At 45.7% G+C, this 14,752-nt stretch overlaps 1 protein-coding gene across 1 annotated transcript in view; it reads right to left on the reverse strand.

Moving 5' to 3' along the window:
* The window catches only part of LOC147904554 (ABC transporter B family member 25, mitochondrial-like), a 202,333-nt gene that overhangs the window by 59,949 nt on the left and 127,632 nt on the right, over positions 1 to 14,752 (reverse strand). Inside the window, exon 13 of the mRNA XM_087387273.1 lies at positions 9,306 to 9,394. Within this exon, the coding sequence (XP_087243399.1) occupies positions 9,306 to 9,394 (89 nt within the window). The remainder of the gene's footprint in view (positions 1 to 9,305; positions 9,395 to 14,752) is intronic.

Consider the following 14,752-nt stretch of genomic DNA (forward strand, 5'->3'; position numbering starts at 1 on the left):
TGGCTTTACAGACATTCCTTGACATTATTGTCACACTTTGGTCTCATAGGCTGCCTCTTGTAGATGTTTATGTGCAACGAGCAATGATTTGTCTTTATCAGTTTTCTCCCTAAGATTCTGTGGCTTACATAGCCGGGACTTGTGCAACCCAGGTAGGAGGTTTCCTGTGTGCATCATTTTCACTAACGATAATCAGTCTAGAGACTCCTCAGCCTTGAAATCTGGTCCCTCTAACCTGTAAATTGTTGTAATCCTGTGTAATGAAGCCATAGGATAGCCATGGTATTCTCTGCCTTGGACCACTCGACACATGGTGTTTCTTTTCTTATAGGCTTTCCAATTCCCATCTATTTTCTGACTTTGCATGTTTGAGCTCAAACAAGTTGCCAAAAAGGACCTCCTTGATGCAGTAATGTCTAAGTAAGACCTGGAGATGGCAGGAATTGGTGACAATCTGATTTTGAATCCTTTTCTGCAAATTTTAAGGTACAGGACCCGGTAAACTGCCTAAGTTTGGTTAATTAAAACTAAGCTAGAATGCAGATAAATAAATATGACTTGAAAAATGAATGAAAATGGAACCTCAAGGAAAAGATAAAGAAGTTGAGGATAAAAGAAGGGCGCAAAGTTATCATAAATCTTTGAAGCATGTCGATGAGATACTATCTCATGAAGAGAAATACACCCTATCAAAGGGTTTCTTGCAGATTCAGATAGCCTCTCTAGGTGGGTATCATCTATGACCAATTTATGAAGGATGGTGATTGCAACAGGTGTACATGTGTTGACCTTCTATGGTTTTGGAGGGTAGGTGTATAAGATTTGTTAGAAAGACATGTGGGAAAGAACGAAGTAAGATGTGAGCCTTTACCATAGGCATGGAGGGCTCAAAGGTAGTTTAATGCCTGCCTCGTGAGGGATCATCTATGGTAGGGAATACGGATGTCTACTAGCCTATAGTCATGCCATAGACATAACCTGTAACCGCTATGTGGTCCGTGTTGAGCTTAAGAAGCTCTATGGTAGCTAGTTGCATTGTGATGAGGCATTTGAAAGCTTTACCTTCCTCTGCTTGCTCCTAGCTTGCTCTGCCCCTTCCCCTTCTTGCTTGTTTTCCTCCCCCAGAACCTTTCCTCTTTTTCTCTGTTGCCCCCTCTCTTAGCCCATCATGAGGATGGGCCTTAGACACCCTATTTTTGGGGCTTTCTTGATTCACGGGCCTTCTGTCCCTCCTCGCCAGCCTTTGGGCTGTCAACCGGCCCATCTTGGGCTGGCTCTAGGGGCTAGCCAAGAACCTGTGCAGTGCCTTTGGGGCCTTTTCAGCTCCCCATGCCTCTTCAAGGGCCTCTTGGCTCTTCCAACGGTTCACAGGCTCTTCTAGCCTTGGTAGCCGTTCGTGACCCCCCATTATGGCCTTGGACGGGGTGGTTCCAACTGTCCTAGAACCCATGTCTTGACACCTGCCTTGGGCCCTCCCCTCTGTCTTACAATGCCTTTACGCTGGCTCCAACAAACATGAAGGTTTTTTTTTGGGGGGGTGGGGGGGAGGAGGGGGAGTGTGCCCAAAAAAAAAGGGGGGGGGGGGGAGGAGAGAAGATTGCCTTGATCCTCATCTGGTTTCCTTCACCCCTTGGTAACCACGGTTTCACAATGGATCACATGGAGACAATACATCAGGTACCAAGATGTCCCATTACACTCCACTTTTCTCCCCAAGGAATACAAAATAATATTCTCCATTGGCACATGTTTCAACACTATTCTAGAGACTTTGACTATAGCAGCCTCGATACTCTCTAATGATGTGGTCCTGAAGGTGCAATTGATTGCAATGATCCAGAGATCCTCCTCGAGGAGGTGTTACTAGAGACACTAGATGGTGGAATCTTTAGGCAGAGAGTTGAAGTTTCAGGCTTACCAGGGTAGTGCCTATGCGACAAATAGATGGGCCACTCTATCAACGCCAAAGACACTTTGCCTCCATTGGGTATGTTTGGCACTGATTTAGACACCCTTCCCAAGGAGGTAAGCTGTTACGCTCAAGTTGAGGTAACATGACCTCGGAAGGGTCAGTCAACATTTTCCTTTAAAGGATCAATGTTTGTATTATATTTGTTTGGGCTTCATGTAAATGATAAAAAAGGAATAAAGGTCAAGGTCCTTGGTGAGGGTGACATGGCACTAGACTAGGTGGATCTAAGGCTAAGGGACCTAAATGCATGAAATGTGCCTAGGGGCAAATGGTTTCAATGACATCCCAAGAGAGGGGTAAATGATGCATTAAGGAGGGACCCTAGAAAGAAGACATGTGGCATACTAGATCCATCTAGGGAATTTTGGGGCTTGGTGGAATTTAGTAGGCAGGAGCTTCACGTAACATGGGATTTTTACTGAGAGCCTGCTACCACCGAGGTTGGCTGGGAGGAAAATCGAGGTGCATGTGCCCGTGAATCGTGATTCCATTAGGAGTAAACAGATTAAGTCGTTTCATTTGGTATCAGAGCGATACGATCTGTGGAGAGTAGATCGTTCAGATCATCGAGTTACGTTGGATAATCAAAGTGGCGCACGCGGAGGTTTACGAGTTGTTGGCTTCAAAGGCCTCTGGAAATCGCGAGGGCTAGCTATTGCACAGGACATGCACTCCATGAGAAGAAACGCGCAGAACGATCAGGGGTAGAGCTGATAAGCAGCGCACGACCAAAGTTACTGTGGGTTCACGGATGTCATCACAGGGCTAGTCACGGAACTAGCTGTCGCAGGATGGTTGAGTTCACGTAAGCTGTTGACGAATTGAAGGTGTGGAAGACGAGAGCCACTTACGTGATAGTGCAGACAAATTCGGTATCTAATTACCAGTGCGCTCCAGCTGCGGAACATAGAGCCACTATACGGCTTTGCTGCGTGAGGGCCGTTACGATTCAAGAGGGCCCTTGGCCACACCGATTTGTTCTACATCGATGATCGCGATATCGATTTCAAAAATGTCACTTTTCCAAAAATAAAAGATGAAGACTTTCCAGTTGAAGTCAAACTTCCTATCAGACACGGTCTATCTAGAGAACTGCAGCTTTATTTCGACAAATTAACGGAGCTTATAACGACTGGGGCTGATTCTGTGCTATTTAAGGATGTTTTGAGAAGATGTTTTTGGATGACTTGTGCAAACATTCTACATGGGGTGATGACCACCTCATATATCTTAGTCTTGTTTTTGAGAGTATCGCCTCTATCGGATTCTCTCATTCGCAACCAACCACACTCATAGCACAATGCAAAAATAGTCTCTCGGTATAGAGGGTCCAGAATATATGAGCACTACCACTTGGTATAAAATCCTAAAGCCCATACTCTTCTTGGATGTCAAGGGTCTATACAAGGAAGAAGAAAATGAAGAAATTAGTGAGAACCCACACAAGGAAGAGGAATAGTTGCTGCAGGAGCCTCCTCTAGACCACAACACATGGTATCAGGCCATGACATCATTTTGTGTGATCAATGATGTATCTGACATCAACAAGTGGTGTGAAAAACTCTAGAGTGTTCTCTTGAGCTGTAAGGATATAATGGAGGTGCATATGCTTATAGAGTTGATACAAAAGAGTTTCTAAAAATGGTGTGGTGAGGAAATACAAGGGACACTAGAGGTAGCTACACACATTGGCAACTGATTCTGGTCTCCATCCTCTGGTCCCATAATTCATACAATTTATTGTAGATGAGGTTACTTGGAGTTTGGACGACTTAACACTTTTTTGTTTACTGATGCGAGTTGCACACAGCCTCTTGCTCAACCCTCATATACATATTGAGCCCTATGTTTGGAGTGGACTACAGGGACTAGTTGATCTCTTCATGCAGCAAGAATTATAACCAAGGAGCTCTCTATGCCTTCTAAGCTTTGTTGGAGCATATGCTTGTTTATTTGCCTCCGTGTTTGAGTCAACTTAGATTGCAAGAGTTTCCCTAGTATAGGGAAAAGCGGGTTTGGTTACAGTATGATATATGCCTGGTTAGCTATAAATTTGAAAGTTGGACTTGTGATTTGTAATTACAGTTTCAAGCGGTGTTTTATTGTTTTTTTTTTTAAAAAAAACACCCATTGACCTAAATAAAAGTAGAAGAAGAAGCTTCTAGGATGGATCCCGTAGAGTCGGGAGTCCGGCCGACCCCGCAGGTGTCACGCCCAACAGGTCATACACTGTCTGGCAGAATTGCAGTGTTAGAGGATGCCTTGCAACAGATTTTAGCGCAGCAGTTGCAAATAAATGTAGGGCAGTTTGAGCTCAGGAAAATGGTGCATAGTATGTCTGCCAGACCATCTCGTGAGGAGAAAGGTAAATCTCTGATGGAACCGGAGTCCAGTGTTCGTACGGTCGAGCCTAGGAAGGCTAAGGTGCCTAATATTGCTAATTATAGGCCAGAAAAGTATTCTGGTCGGATGTCGGACCGTAGTTCCGATATCATTGACACTTGGTTACACAAATGGGACGAGGCATTCGCCATTTGCGAAATCAGGAATGATATGAAGAAAATCCGCGAGGCCACCCATATGTTAGGTGGTGGATAAAACAGCAAAAAGATGGAGTAGCATCCACTACTTGGGAAAAGACCAAGTGGGTTTGTGCAGGTTGGGACTCAGTATGGGTACCCGAAGAAAACTCGGTTTAAGAAGAAGTGGATTAGCAAATGGAGTGCCTCACAGCCTAGTGGTCAAGCCAAGCAGGCGAAACCAGTTGAGACTCCTAAATCAAGTACCACCATTGGAATGAAAAGAAAAGTAACACCAATGGCAGCCCGGGCTTGGTCGAAGTCTTCTTTGAACCCAGAGCAAAGGGAAAAAGCGAGGAGAGAAGGCTTCTGTTTCGGTTTCCTTGAGCCTCATCAGTGGAAAGATTGTCCACGAAACAAAGATCGTCGGATGGCTGAGATGGTGGTCTCAGAATGCGACGTGGAAATGAAGGGAAGTCCCAGAGCAGAACAGATGCAGATTCAGCTAGCGGGATCTTCTCAAAGGTCAGTACCTTTTTTGTTATATGTGTCTGTTGCTAAGTTAGTAACTAGTGCACCTGATAATATCTTGTCAAAGCCCGCAGCAACGGGCTATACAACCAAACCAGTCCTATGGAGGAGGACGTGGTAACTCTAGAGGAAGGGGGAGCCAAAGAGGTCGTGCTGGATGGCAGAGAGGCCAAAATGCAAACAGCAATGTAGAATGCTACTACTGTGGTAAAATGGGTCATATGGCTAAAGACTACTATAAAAAGCAGAATGACATCATTATTGGAAAATTGCAGCAAGCGAATTATGCATCTTCTAGTAGATAGGGTGATGATAGAAATGGGCATCTGTTTATGGTGCAACACATGACCAATTCTGTGACAAGTGCAGAAGAAAGCAATGATGTGTGGTATGTTGACTCAGGTGCATCAAACCACATGATAGGTCATGCAGAATGGATGCATGATACAAGGAAAATGGAAAGACCAAGATTTGTGTAGACTGGTGATAATACTGCACATCCTATTGTGCAGATTGGTAAAATTTCTTTGTCTATGCAGGATGGGAAAAAGAAATACCTGTCTGATGTATTTCATGTCCTGAATATCACCTAGAACTTTGTTTCTGTTGATGGGTGACGGTCATTTAAAAGGGGATTGCTAGGCTATTGAGCACCTTTATGGGTTCTCTTTTCTTCATGAGCTGGGGTAGTAGCTTGGTTCTCAATTTCAAGGCCTCAGGTGTTCTACAAGAGACATGAGTCTTCTTGGGCTTTCGATTCAACCACATTTAGTTGGGTCATGTTCTCTGGACGAGGTTCCTAGCTCTCTGTACAGACCACTTGGTAACGAGCATATCAGTGCGGCATATTCGGAGACCAGATGTACAGAGAATTTGGATCATTCCTAGGCCCACCCTGGACACACATTGGCTAGTATGTAAACGGACACGGTACATACTTTGGTACCATTTGGGGGACTCGCAGGGGTCTTCACAAGTAGCCTCTACCAGGAGGAGTATTTGCTGGAGGAAGTGGAGTGGCTCCCCATTCTTCTCGGAAGCCCCCACAGGATTGAGGTGGCACTATCAGCCTCAATGTTGGTTGTTTTCTCGCTCTGTTATAAGAGCTTGATTTTGCCTTTTGGTTTTATTTTCTCATGCTTCACATGATGTATTTCTCCACTGAGTTTTGCACTCGAAGATTTTTTTCATGCTTAATAGAAATCTCTCTTTTTTTTTTTGGGGGGGGGGATATTACCATAAACTAATACATGCTGGGTGAAGGGTAGCAGGAGCACAAAATGATCTAAACACAAAAAAAGTTTTGTGAAATTTCACATGCACTAGCTAGCCTTGAGGACCATAGAAAACTAAATACATTCTTTACATTACTTCTCTTTCATTGTTAAGCTTAAAATCAACTACCATCTATATGATATGTACAACTTCCTAAAGAAAAGGCATGACACAATTGCCTCAAACTTACACATGTTTAGCCCTTTTCTTTGGGTCTCTCTCATGTTATGTCCAAGATTTATGCAGTAGAACTTGACACTCATGTTATGCAAGAGGCAAAGTTTGGGGGATTCAGAGCGAAGGGGCAAGTAGGTTTTGCCTTTTCTAATAGTCAAAAAGAAAAAACTATAGCAAGGTTTCCTACTGAGCACGTATAGCAAATCATGCTACACTAGACCATGCCCGAGTGCGGAAGCAAAGAGCTTATTGTTGCTTTGTGGATATGCCGTACGAGGAGCCCGACTTTTCAAACAACTACTTGTTGCTTAGTCACACTTTGTACTACAATAGCAAAGCTTGTGATATTGTACCACAAGCCCAACTTTTCAGACGAGTACTTGATATAGGGTGTAGTCAAGACATTATATGAGCCAGCATCAGGTAGAGTCAAGAATTTGACGAGATGGACAAAGTAGGTCAAGAGCACGATTGGAGTCAAAAAAAATTGTCCACTATCACCGACCTTGTTTGGCCTATACATGGATGATCTTGAGTCCTTCATCACAACTCTAGGAGGTGTAGGTTCCCTGTTAGTTGCTCCTTGATCCCGATTTTATTATATGCAAATGACATGGTCCTACTCTCCTCCTTGCTGAGGATCTCTAGATGCTCTCCAGCCTTTCTACGATACACATGATTTGAAGGTCAACTTGGGTAAATGCAAGGTCATGCTCTTCACCACATCTCAAGTGGCCACACACAGAGAGTTGGGGCTCTTGTAGAGATTGTCGCTTCCTACACATAGCTGGGTGCTCTCTTTTCAGCACTAATGTGCACGATGCGACCAACTATGCAGGCCAATTCGAGCAAGGGACGTGCTACACTAGCTACACTTGCGCAACAAAAGATCCCAGAACCAAGTCTCTCCTTTTGTATTTACTGGTCTGTTAAGCGGGGAGGACAGTGGCCCCCTCTGGGGGGAAAGACTGATCGGAGCCAAATTGGTCCCCATAGAGAGACTTCAAGTTCTCCTTCTCGGTCAGATGGTCCGTAGCAAGCCATCAATCCTGCATCATATAATACTAGTAGTATGTCGGACTACCCCTCAATAGCTTGATGCAGTCTTCCAGATGGTCATCGATCTCCATAGGGTCAGGAACTTTGGTGCCACGCCATCTAGATGATGCAGATTTCCATGGCTAGCCCTAACTTCATCTATGGCGTTGGAGGTGAAGGGGAATCAGAGGAGTTGGTATTTTCTGACACGTAGATGGTTTCCAGGCTTGGGACTACAGATGGAAAGATTGCCACCCTTTCAGTATAGCCTTGAGGCTCCATCCATTCCGCTTGCCTGTCAGGAGGTGAGCCGGGTCATCAAAGAGGATCTCTTGCAGTTCCACATGTATAGGACCTGGTTATCACCTACTCAGCTTTCACTGAAACTCGTCTTCTACAGAGATCACTGCTTACGGATCTCAGGGGAACCACTGGGCTACACCCAGATTTGACTTCCACATGCACTAAGGATCTCAATTGATCAGTTCCAAGTATCTTCACACAAGGGCAGAGGGCATCCCAGGTGACTGCTCTTTATGTGATATGCAGTAAACCAAGACACAGGATCGGTATGCATTCAAATGTCTTGCTTACTATGAGATCCATGGATAGCCAGGCCCCAAGACATAGAGACCAGCTTATACGAGCATAGAGGAGAGCATATGAGGCACCGTCTGAGCCCAGTCTGAGCACGATCACATATTTTTCTATGGTAACCTGAGCTAGGGACAACAGGCGACCAAAAGTAATAGAGAGCCAGAGGGCACAACTCAACAGACCTGACCCCGATTGGACACTCAACAAGGATTGCAGACAAACCCTCTCTCTTTGATGTAGGGAGATAGACCAATGAAGTGAAGATAGCACTTGTTAGATAGCAGGCCACATCACGAAGACTACAATGGAAGAGGGATGGACCTGGACAACCAAGCGCCAGCAGCAACCTATCACTAACTTTCTTGCTTGACTCCAGCGCTCACGAGATCTCAAGCCACTACCAAACGAGCTCCTCTCGTCCGTTCGGTGGTGTTATGGAAAGCTGACCATTTGGTAGGCAGCTAGAGAGATTCCTCATTGGTGTTTTTCCCTTTTGAGTTTCTGTCACAGCAAGAACACGATGTATTACATTTTCTCGATACAGACATCAATCTTGGGCAGGGATGCCCATTTAGTGGCCCTATCCTTAGCTTTCATTGTATCTGGTTTTTTTTCAGTCTCATAGACCTTTGGTCTTTCGAAGACATAATAAAAGGCATAAATATTATGCACAGTTTCTTTCTTTTCTTTCTTTCAGCACACAGTATGAGGAAAAGGCATAAATATCAAGAAATTAGTCAAATTCAAAGGCTTGACTACTATCACTATAATGCACCCACCTTCCCTTCAAGGCTACACTCATAATTCTGTTAAGAAGCTGTGGTTCTGAGACTCAAAAGCACTTATTCACTTGTGTCTTTCTACCACTCCTGATAGGATATGCATCTTACATGCACTTCATTTAGACATGGCGGGCGCTACACAATCTTAAAGATAAGTGTAGCAGAAATAAACAAAGATTCAATTTATGCAGCTCAATGCAACAAGCAAGTAAAGAGACTAGAATGTCAACCTTCAGTCCACCAACCTATGTTGTGTGAATTACTTCTGTATACCTTTTCCTGCCCTATTAATGTAAAAACACTCAAAAAACAAATCTGACAATCACTGAAAATAGAGCTAGGAAATTGCTCCACAACATTAAACACATGTGTGTGCAGGTGCGCACACACACAAAGTTTACAAAAAGCACTCACCACTACCACTGGTACCCACGATGGCGACACTCTTTCCACCAGGTACTTCAAAGGAGGTGCCCATTAAAATTGGGCGGCCTTCCACATACCTGCTTTTCCAAACATTAAAGACTCTGGTGTGTTAAACTGAGAATTGCTTTTTTGAATTTGCTACAGCAAATCGCAGGTAGAAAATTTGCTTAGTAACAACAAGGCAATTCATTTTGTAACAGACCTTACTCCCCCTCTCTACATGAAAATCACATCTCAGAATTGCAGATTGACAAGAGAAAACATTAATTCTTGACAAATCAGCAGTTTGGTTAGACTATGCTATTTATGTTTTGTGACGAAATTTGTCATAAATCTGCTATCGCTTGCTCATGAACTGATTGGAGATGAAAAACGATGAGGTTGGAGCCCCAAATCTTGTATGAGATGCTAGAAATCAGTATGACATAATCTGTCATACCTCCTACACCTTGCTCATGAACTGATTGGAGATGAAAAATGACAAAGTTGAAGCCCCATACCTTGTACAACTGCTAGAAATCAACAAAACGAAACGACCATTCAGGGTGCTCACAAGAAACGAGCTGAGAGGAAGGCAAGGCAGGGGTGAGCAGAGAGACAGTGAACAGTTCATTTTGCAGGCTGCATCCATTCGTGGACATTTCCTGCACAAAAGAGGTCAATTTTTATTGCTGCATAAGTCGCGCAAACAGGCCCCCTCTGTTCGACCACACATACTAGGCAGATTCGTGGTTGTTTTTGGGCTTTGCAAGTTGCCTTGGCTTCGTTTACCATGGGCTTCATAGCTTCGCCTATAGACAGGGCCCTTGCCTCTTTGATTCGTGGTCATTTTCTTGCTGCATGCAGTTCGTGGATTGCTGGTCACCCATAAGAGCAGCTTGGTTTACAGAGATTCTAGGTATTTTCTTAACTGCAGCAGCTCGTGGCAATTTGTTAGCAAATAGGCTGCCTCTCTTCCCCAGCTGGTCTGGTGCTGTTGTTTTTATCTTAAGGAGTGGATATCCGTTCGCTGACAGATGGCCAGGGAAGCTGATTTGATGCTCACCTCCTAGCCATAGCAATACGTTTGGCAAATGCCTCCACTGGTGACGACTACTCGCACCACCATTCCCATCATGACAGGCTTTCCCTCTTCTTCGACTACGCCCCCAGCAGGTACCGATTATTTGCAAGGGAAAGAGAACAAGACCAACCAAGGTCTACATCAGCGGCCAGCCCAAGAACTCCATTGCAACCGCTCAACCCCACCCAGCTGGTTCATTTTTCGGTATTCTTCTCTCCCCCACAACCCTACTATCCATTCGAGAGACAGTTCTACCATGGAGGCTTCTTCTTTGGTGTGTTGCTTGATCAGTGATCGGCTAGCTCCAGGTCTTTTTAAAGATCTTCAAGCAGCTTTGGCAGGCTCCACTGCCCGCATCACTGGAGTTTTACCTCTTGGGAAAAGATGATATCGCATTCAATTCAGAAAACTTGTTCACTGCACAGAATGTTCACAGAAAAGCCACTTGTTCACTGCACAGAATGTGCGGGCTGCACTCAGCCGGCTTCACAACCGGAGAGCACAAGACCATGAGGGACTACGGACGGAGCACTTTGATCATGGATAGGTGGTTTTGGCTCCGGTACTAGCACAAATGTTCAACCACACCATATGTCACGGTTTCCCACCCTCATGGAGTACCACCACCATAGTAACGATACACAAGGCAAGCGACCCCATGGATACTAGGAACTATCACACTCTCATGATTGGCCACACGCTGGCAAAATCTATGGATCGATACTAGAGAGGGAGATCAGCAGCCATACACAGGCACATGGGCAGCGTGCTCTACGGCAGGCAGGTTTCCAGAGACAACACTCCACTCTAGACCACATCTTCACCTTGAGGGCTATCATTGAGGAGGCGATGTTGAGACGCCAGAAAGTCTACACTTGTTTTGTAGACTTTCGGAAGGCCTTCGACATTATCCCGCATGATCAGGAGACTACAGGTTATGCAGATTCCAGAGGTTCTGATCTAGGGAGTGGTGAGCCTATACGAGTCAATTAGAGGGAGAGTTCGTGTCCCAGGAGGCCTATCAAACTGGGTTGAGAGCATGATCGGAGTAAAGCAGGGATGCCCTCTCTCACCAACTCTCTTCGGGCTCTACATTGATGAGATTACATCTTTCATAGACCACCTAGGAGGCGAGGGAGCACCACTAGCAGACTTGATGATACAGATCCTACTATATGCGGATGACATAGTCCTCCTATCATCTTCGACAAAGGCACTACAGAGACATCTAGATGACCTAGAGGTGCTTTGCAAAGAGAGAGACCTGATGGTTAACCTTGGGAAGACCAAGGTCATGATTTTCAATACCTCTTACACAGTGCTTCACCGACATAGCTTTACATACCAGAGTCAGCCAGTGGAGATTGTGCAGTCCTACACATACTTGGGTGCAGTTTTCACAGGACCAGTTTTCACGATGACCCACGCAGCCAGAGCACGACTCACACGAGGGCATGGTGCCTTGGCCCGCCAACTAGAGTGACAGTGCTTCTAGGCGCAGTTCCAGGATCCACCGACGAAGTGTTGGCTTTTTGACACTCTAGTGAGGCCTACCGCCATGTATGTGGCACCTTTTTGGGGGGGTGATATTTCAGCAGCAGAATGGAAGAGATTCGAGCGGCTACAGGTGATTATGGGCTCCAGGATCATTCGGAGTAAGCCCTCAGTCCCCCATCAGATAATACAGGCAAAGTTTGCCATGACCCCTCTCCAGGTTGATGCCATTTTTCAGACAGTGACTTTCCTCCACAGAGTTTGGGACCTACCTCGCGAGAGTCTTCCGAATTTGGCGCTACAGTCCTCCATACCACTATCTGAGAGTGGGGTAGGTACAGCATGGTTTGCCCGCATCACTGCATGGTTTGCCAATCACGGCATTCAGATGGATTGGCTTCCCCCGTTTGAGTATAGCATGGATGCACCGCCCAAGTCAATCCCACGAGATGAGATTAACTGCATCATACGGTTAGATCTCCACCAGCTCCACACATCTCGCACTTGGGGGGGAAACCAGGAGTTTCCCACCAAGACCCAGCTCTACTATGACCACTTTCTGAGAGTATTAGAAGATGGGCTCATCATCAGACCTCTGTATCTCGAGGACAGAAGAGTCTCACATGCACTGAGGATTGCCATCGGACACATGCAGGTTTCGTCCCATCAGCTGAGGATCGAGACAGGGAGATCTGCACACATACCCAGAGAGCAGCGAACTTGCAGGTATATCTTCATTCCACTCTCATGCTATTTTGCTATTTTTTTGCTATTTTGTACTAGCATAGCATTTTAGTACTCAGCAAGGGCCTTAGTGAGCCCTTTGCCTCGGCCCAGAGTGGTCTGTATCAGCTACTTGATTCCGTACTTTGTCCCATAGGCCCGCAAGGCCTCCCGTGGACGTTAATATATCTTTCTTTCTTTCTTTCTTTCTTTCTCAGCTTTGATGGCTGGCCCGGTGCCCAACCTATCATTTCCTAGGGTTCATTCAAAGGTTGGCCCAAGAAATGATAGGTTGGCCAACCTATCATTTCATGGCCTTCATTTAAGGTATTTCTCGCACATCCATGAGATAGGGCAGAGCTTCAGCCATGTGGTCAAGACGGACAGCACTTTTGTAGATGCGGTTAGAGAGGATCAGCCCTCTAGTCCTTTCATCCGAGTAGTCACACGTTTTACCAGAGTGGGGTACCTACCACCCTTCATTTTGCTTCCCAACTGTGAAAATCCTGGTACAAATGAACTATGAGGGTGGAGCTACTAAAACGAGCATCCACACCAATGCAGAATGCAAACAATGCAAAATAGTAGTACTAAGTACTAAGTATAACATAGTCATGTCAATGGTCAACTACATATTAATCTTCTCATCATCATCATCACCAACATCGTCAACATTATCAAAGCATCGGGGGGATGAGGCAATGGAGGCATGAATGCAGCAATAGAGTGCTGCCGACCGCTCACGAGTGTGGCCCTGTGACGTCGCCTGGTCATAACTCTGCACCTAACAAGGGCTACAGTAACCCATGTCGGCCGAGCTCCGACTCTGAACAGGGAGGGGATATCCCCAAGTGTAATCTGCGCGTCGATCCACTATCTAAGCTGTCGAGTCACTGGCTCTAGGTCACGATCATGTCGAGTTTTCGTCGTGTGAGGGTTTATGTGATCTGGTAGGAAGAACTCCGTGATGGAGCTCTAAGAGGGATCTGCTAAGGAAGAAGTCTGCTCTTGTTTCCGTGATCGAAGTAGTCTCTCGCGGTGCCAGAATGCCTCATGAATGAAAGCCGCCAAGCATCTCTGGTCTAGATAGGAGAGGAACCGGGACAAAACCCTAGAGCTATCTCTGAAGAGGTAGTAGAAACGCCCTCGGATCCCATAGTAAACAGGACACCTAAAGATGAAATGCTCCTCCCTCTCAACCTCCTGTACGTCACACAATGTGCATATGCACCTCCCCCTAGGTAGGCCCTCTGCTCTACCGCTCTCGATACAAATCTATGTGAAGAGACCTACAACTGCCCAATAGAGATCCTCAGTGAGTGGGGTAAGTGGATCTGTGTGTATCCTGGTGGGTCAATGAGCCCCTCCTCTGTGATATGCAAGCACTGATCCCTGTAAAAGCTGAGCTTCACTGGAAGTCCGGAATGTGTGTAGCTGTAAGAGATCCTCGCGGAGAAAGGCAAAGAGGATATGTCGACAGACTCAACACACGAGTGTTCGCATGGAGAGGTGTCTTATGCAGCAAACTACTGAGGCAAAGGCATAAAATATGGTCGGCCAGTTAGTTCAGAACAAGAAAGAGGCTCAGACTCACAAGAGTGAGCCCTAGGGAACAACAGATGCACATTCAAGATGAGGCTTATCCCTCAACATAGCTAGATCTTTTGTCATGGACACTCCTCAGTGGTGGGAGGCTTCTAAGGAGGGATGCAACGAGAGCCCACATGGCAAGAGGGACTCAGTTCAGACTCCTAGATACGACATAGATGGGACGGTGAGGATGCTAACATATCAAATGGAGAGAGGCCTTATCTGGCGATGGGTCCTTCCATTTAACCACACCACCCTAGGACCCTACGCCAACAGAGGCTTGGGGGTTGCTTATGGTTGCGGATAGCGGGTGCAAGAGGTGGCCCCAGAGCCAAGCAGATTTGCTAAACTCACTCCCATCCATGAGGATTGTTTCTTGGAATCTTGGGACCAAGCAGTGCTGATTTTCGCCAATGAAGAAGCATCATCAAGTAGGAGCTTCACAAAGTTTTGATCGGCGGGGAAGTTAACTTTTAATTCTTGCAGAAATACCATCTTTCAAAGTCTCATACAGCTAGGTTTGGGAAGAGTATTCGAGGACAGAGTGGGACCTTCTGAGCTCTCA

The sequence above is a fragment of the Dipteris shenzhenensis genome, chromosome 2, assembly GCF_047967505.1.
Source record: "Dipteris shenzhenensis isolate YYH24624 ecotype China chromosome 2, Dip_SZ_1.0, whole genome shotgun sequence".
In the NCBI taxonomy this organism is placed as follows: Eukaryota; Viridiplantae; Streptophyta; class Polypodiopsida; order Gleicheniales; family Dipteridaceae; genus Dipteris; species Dipteris shenzhenensis.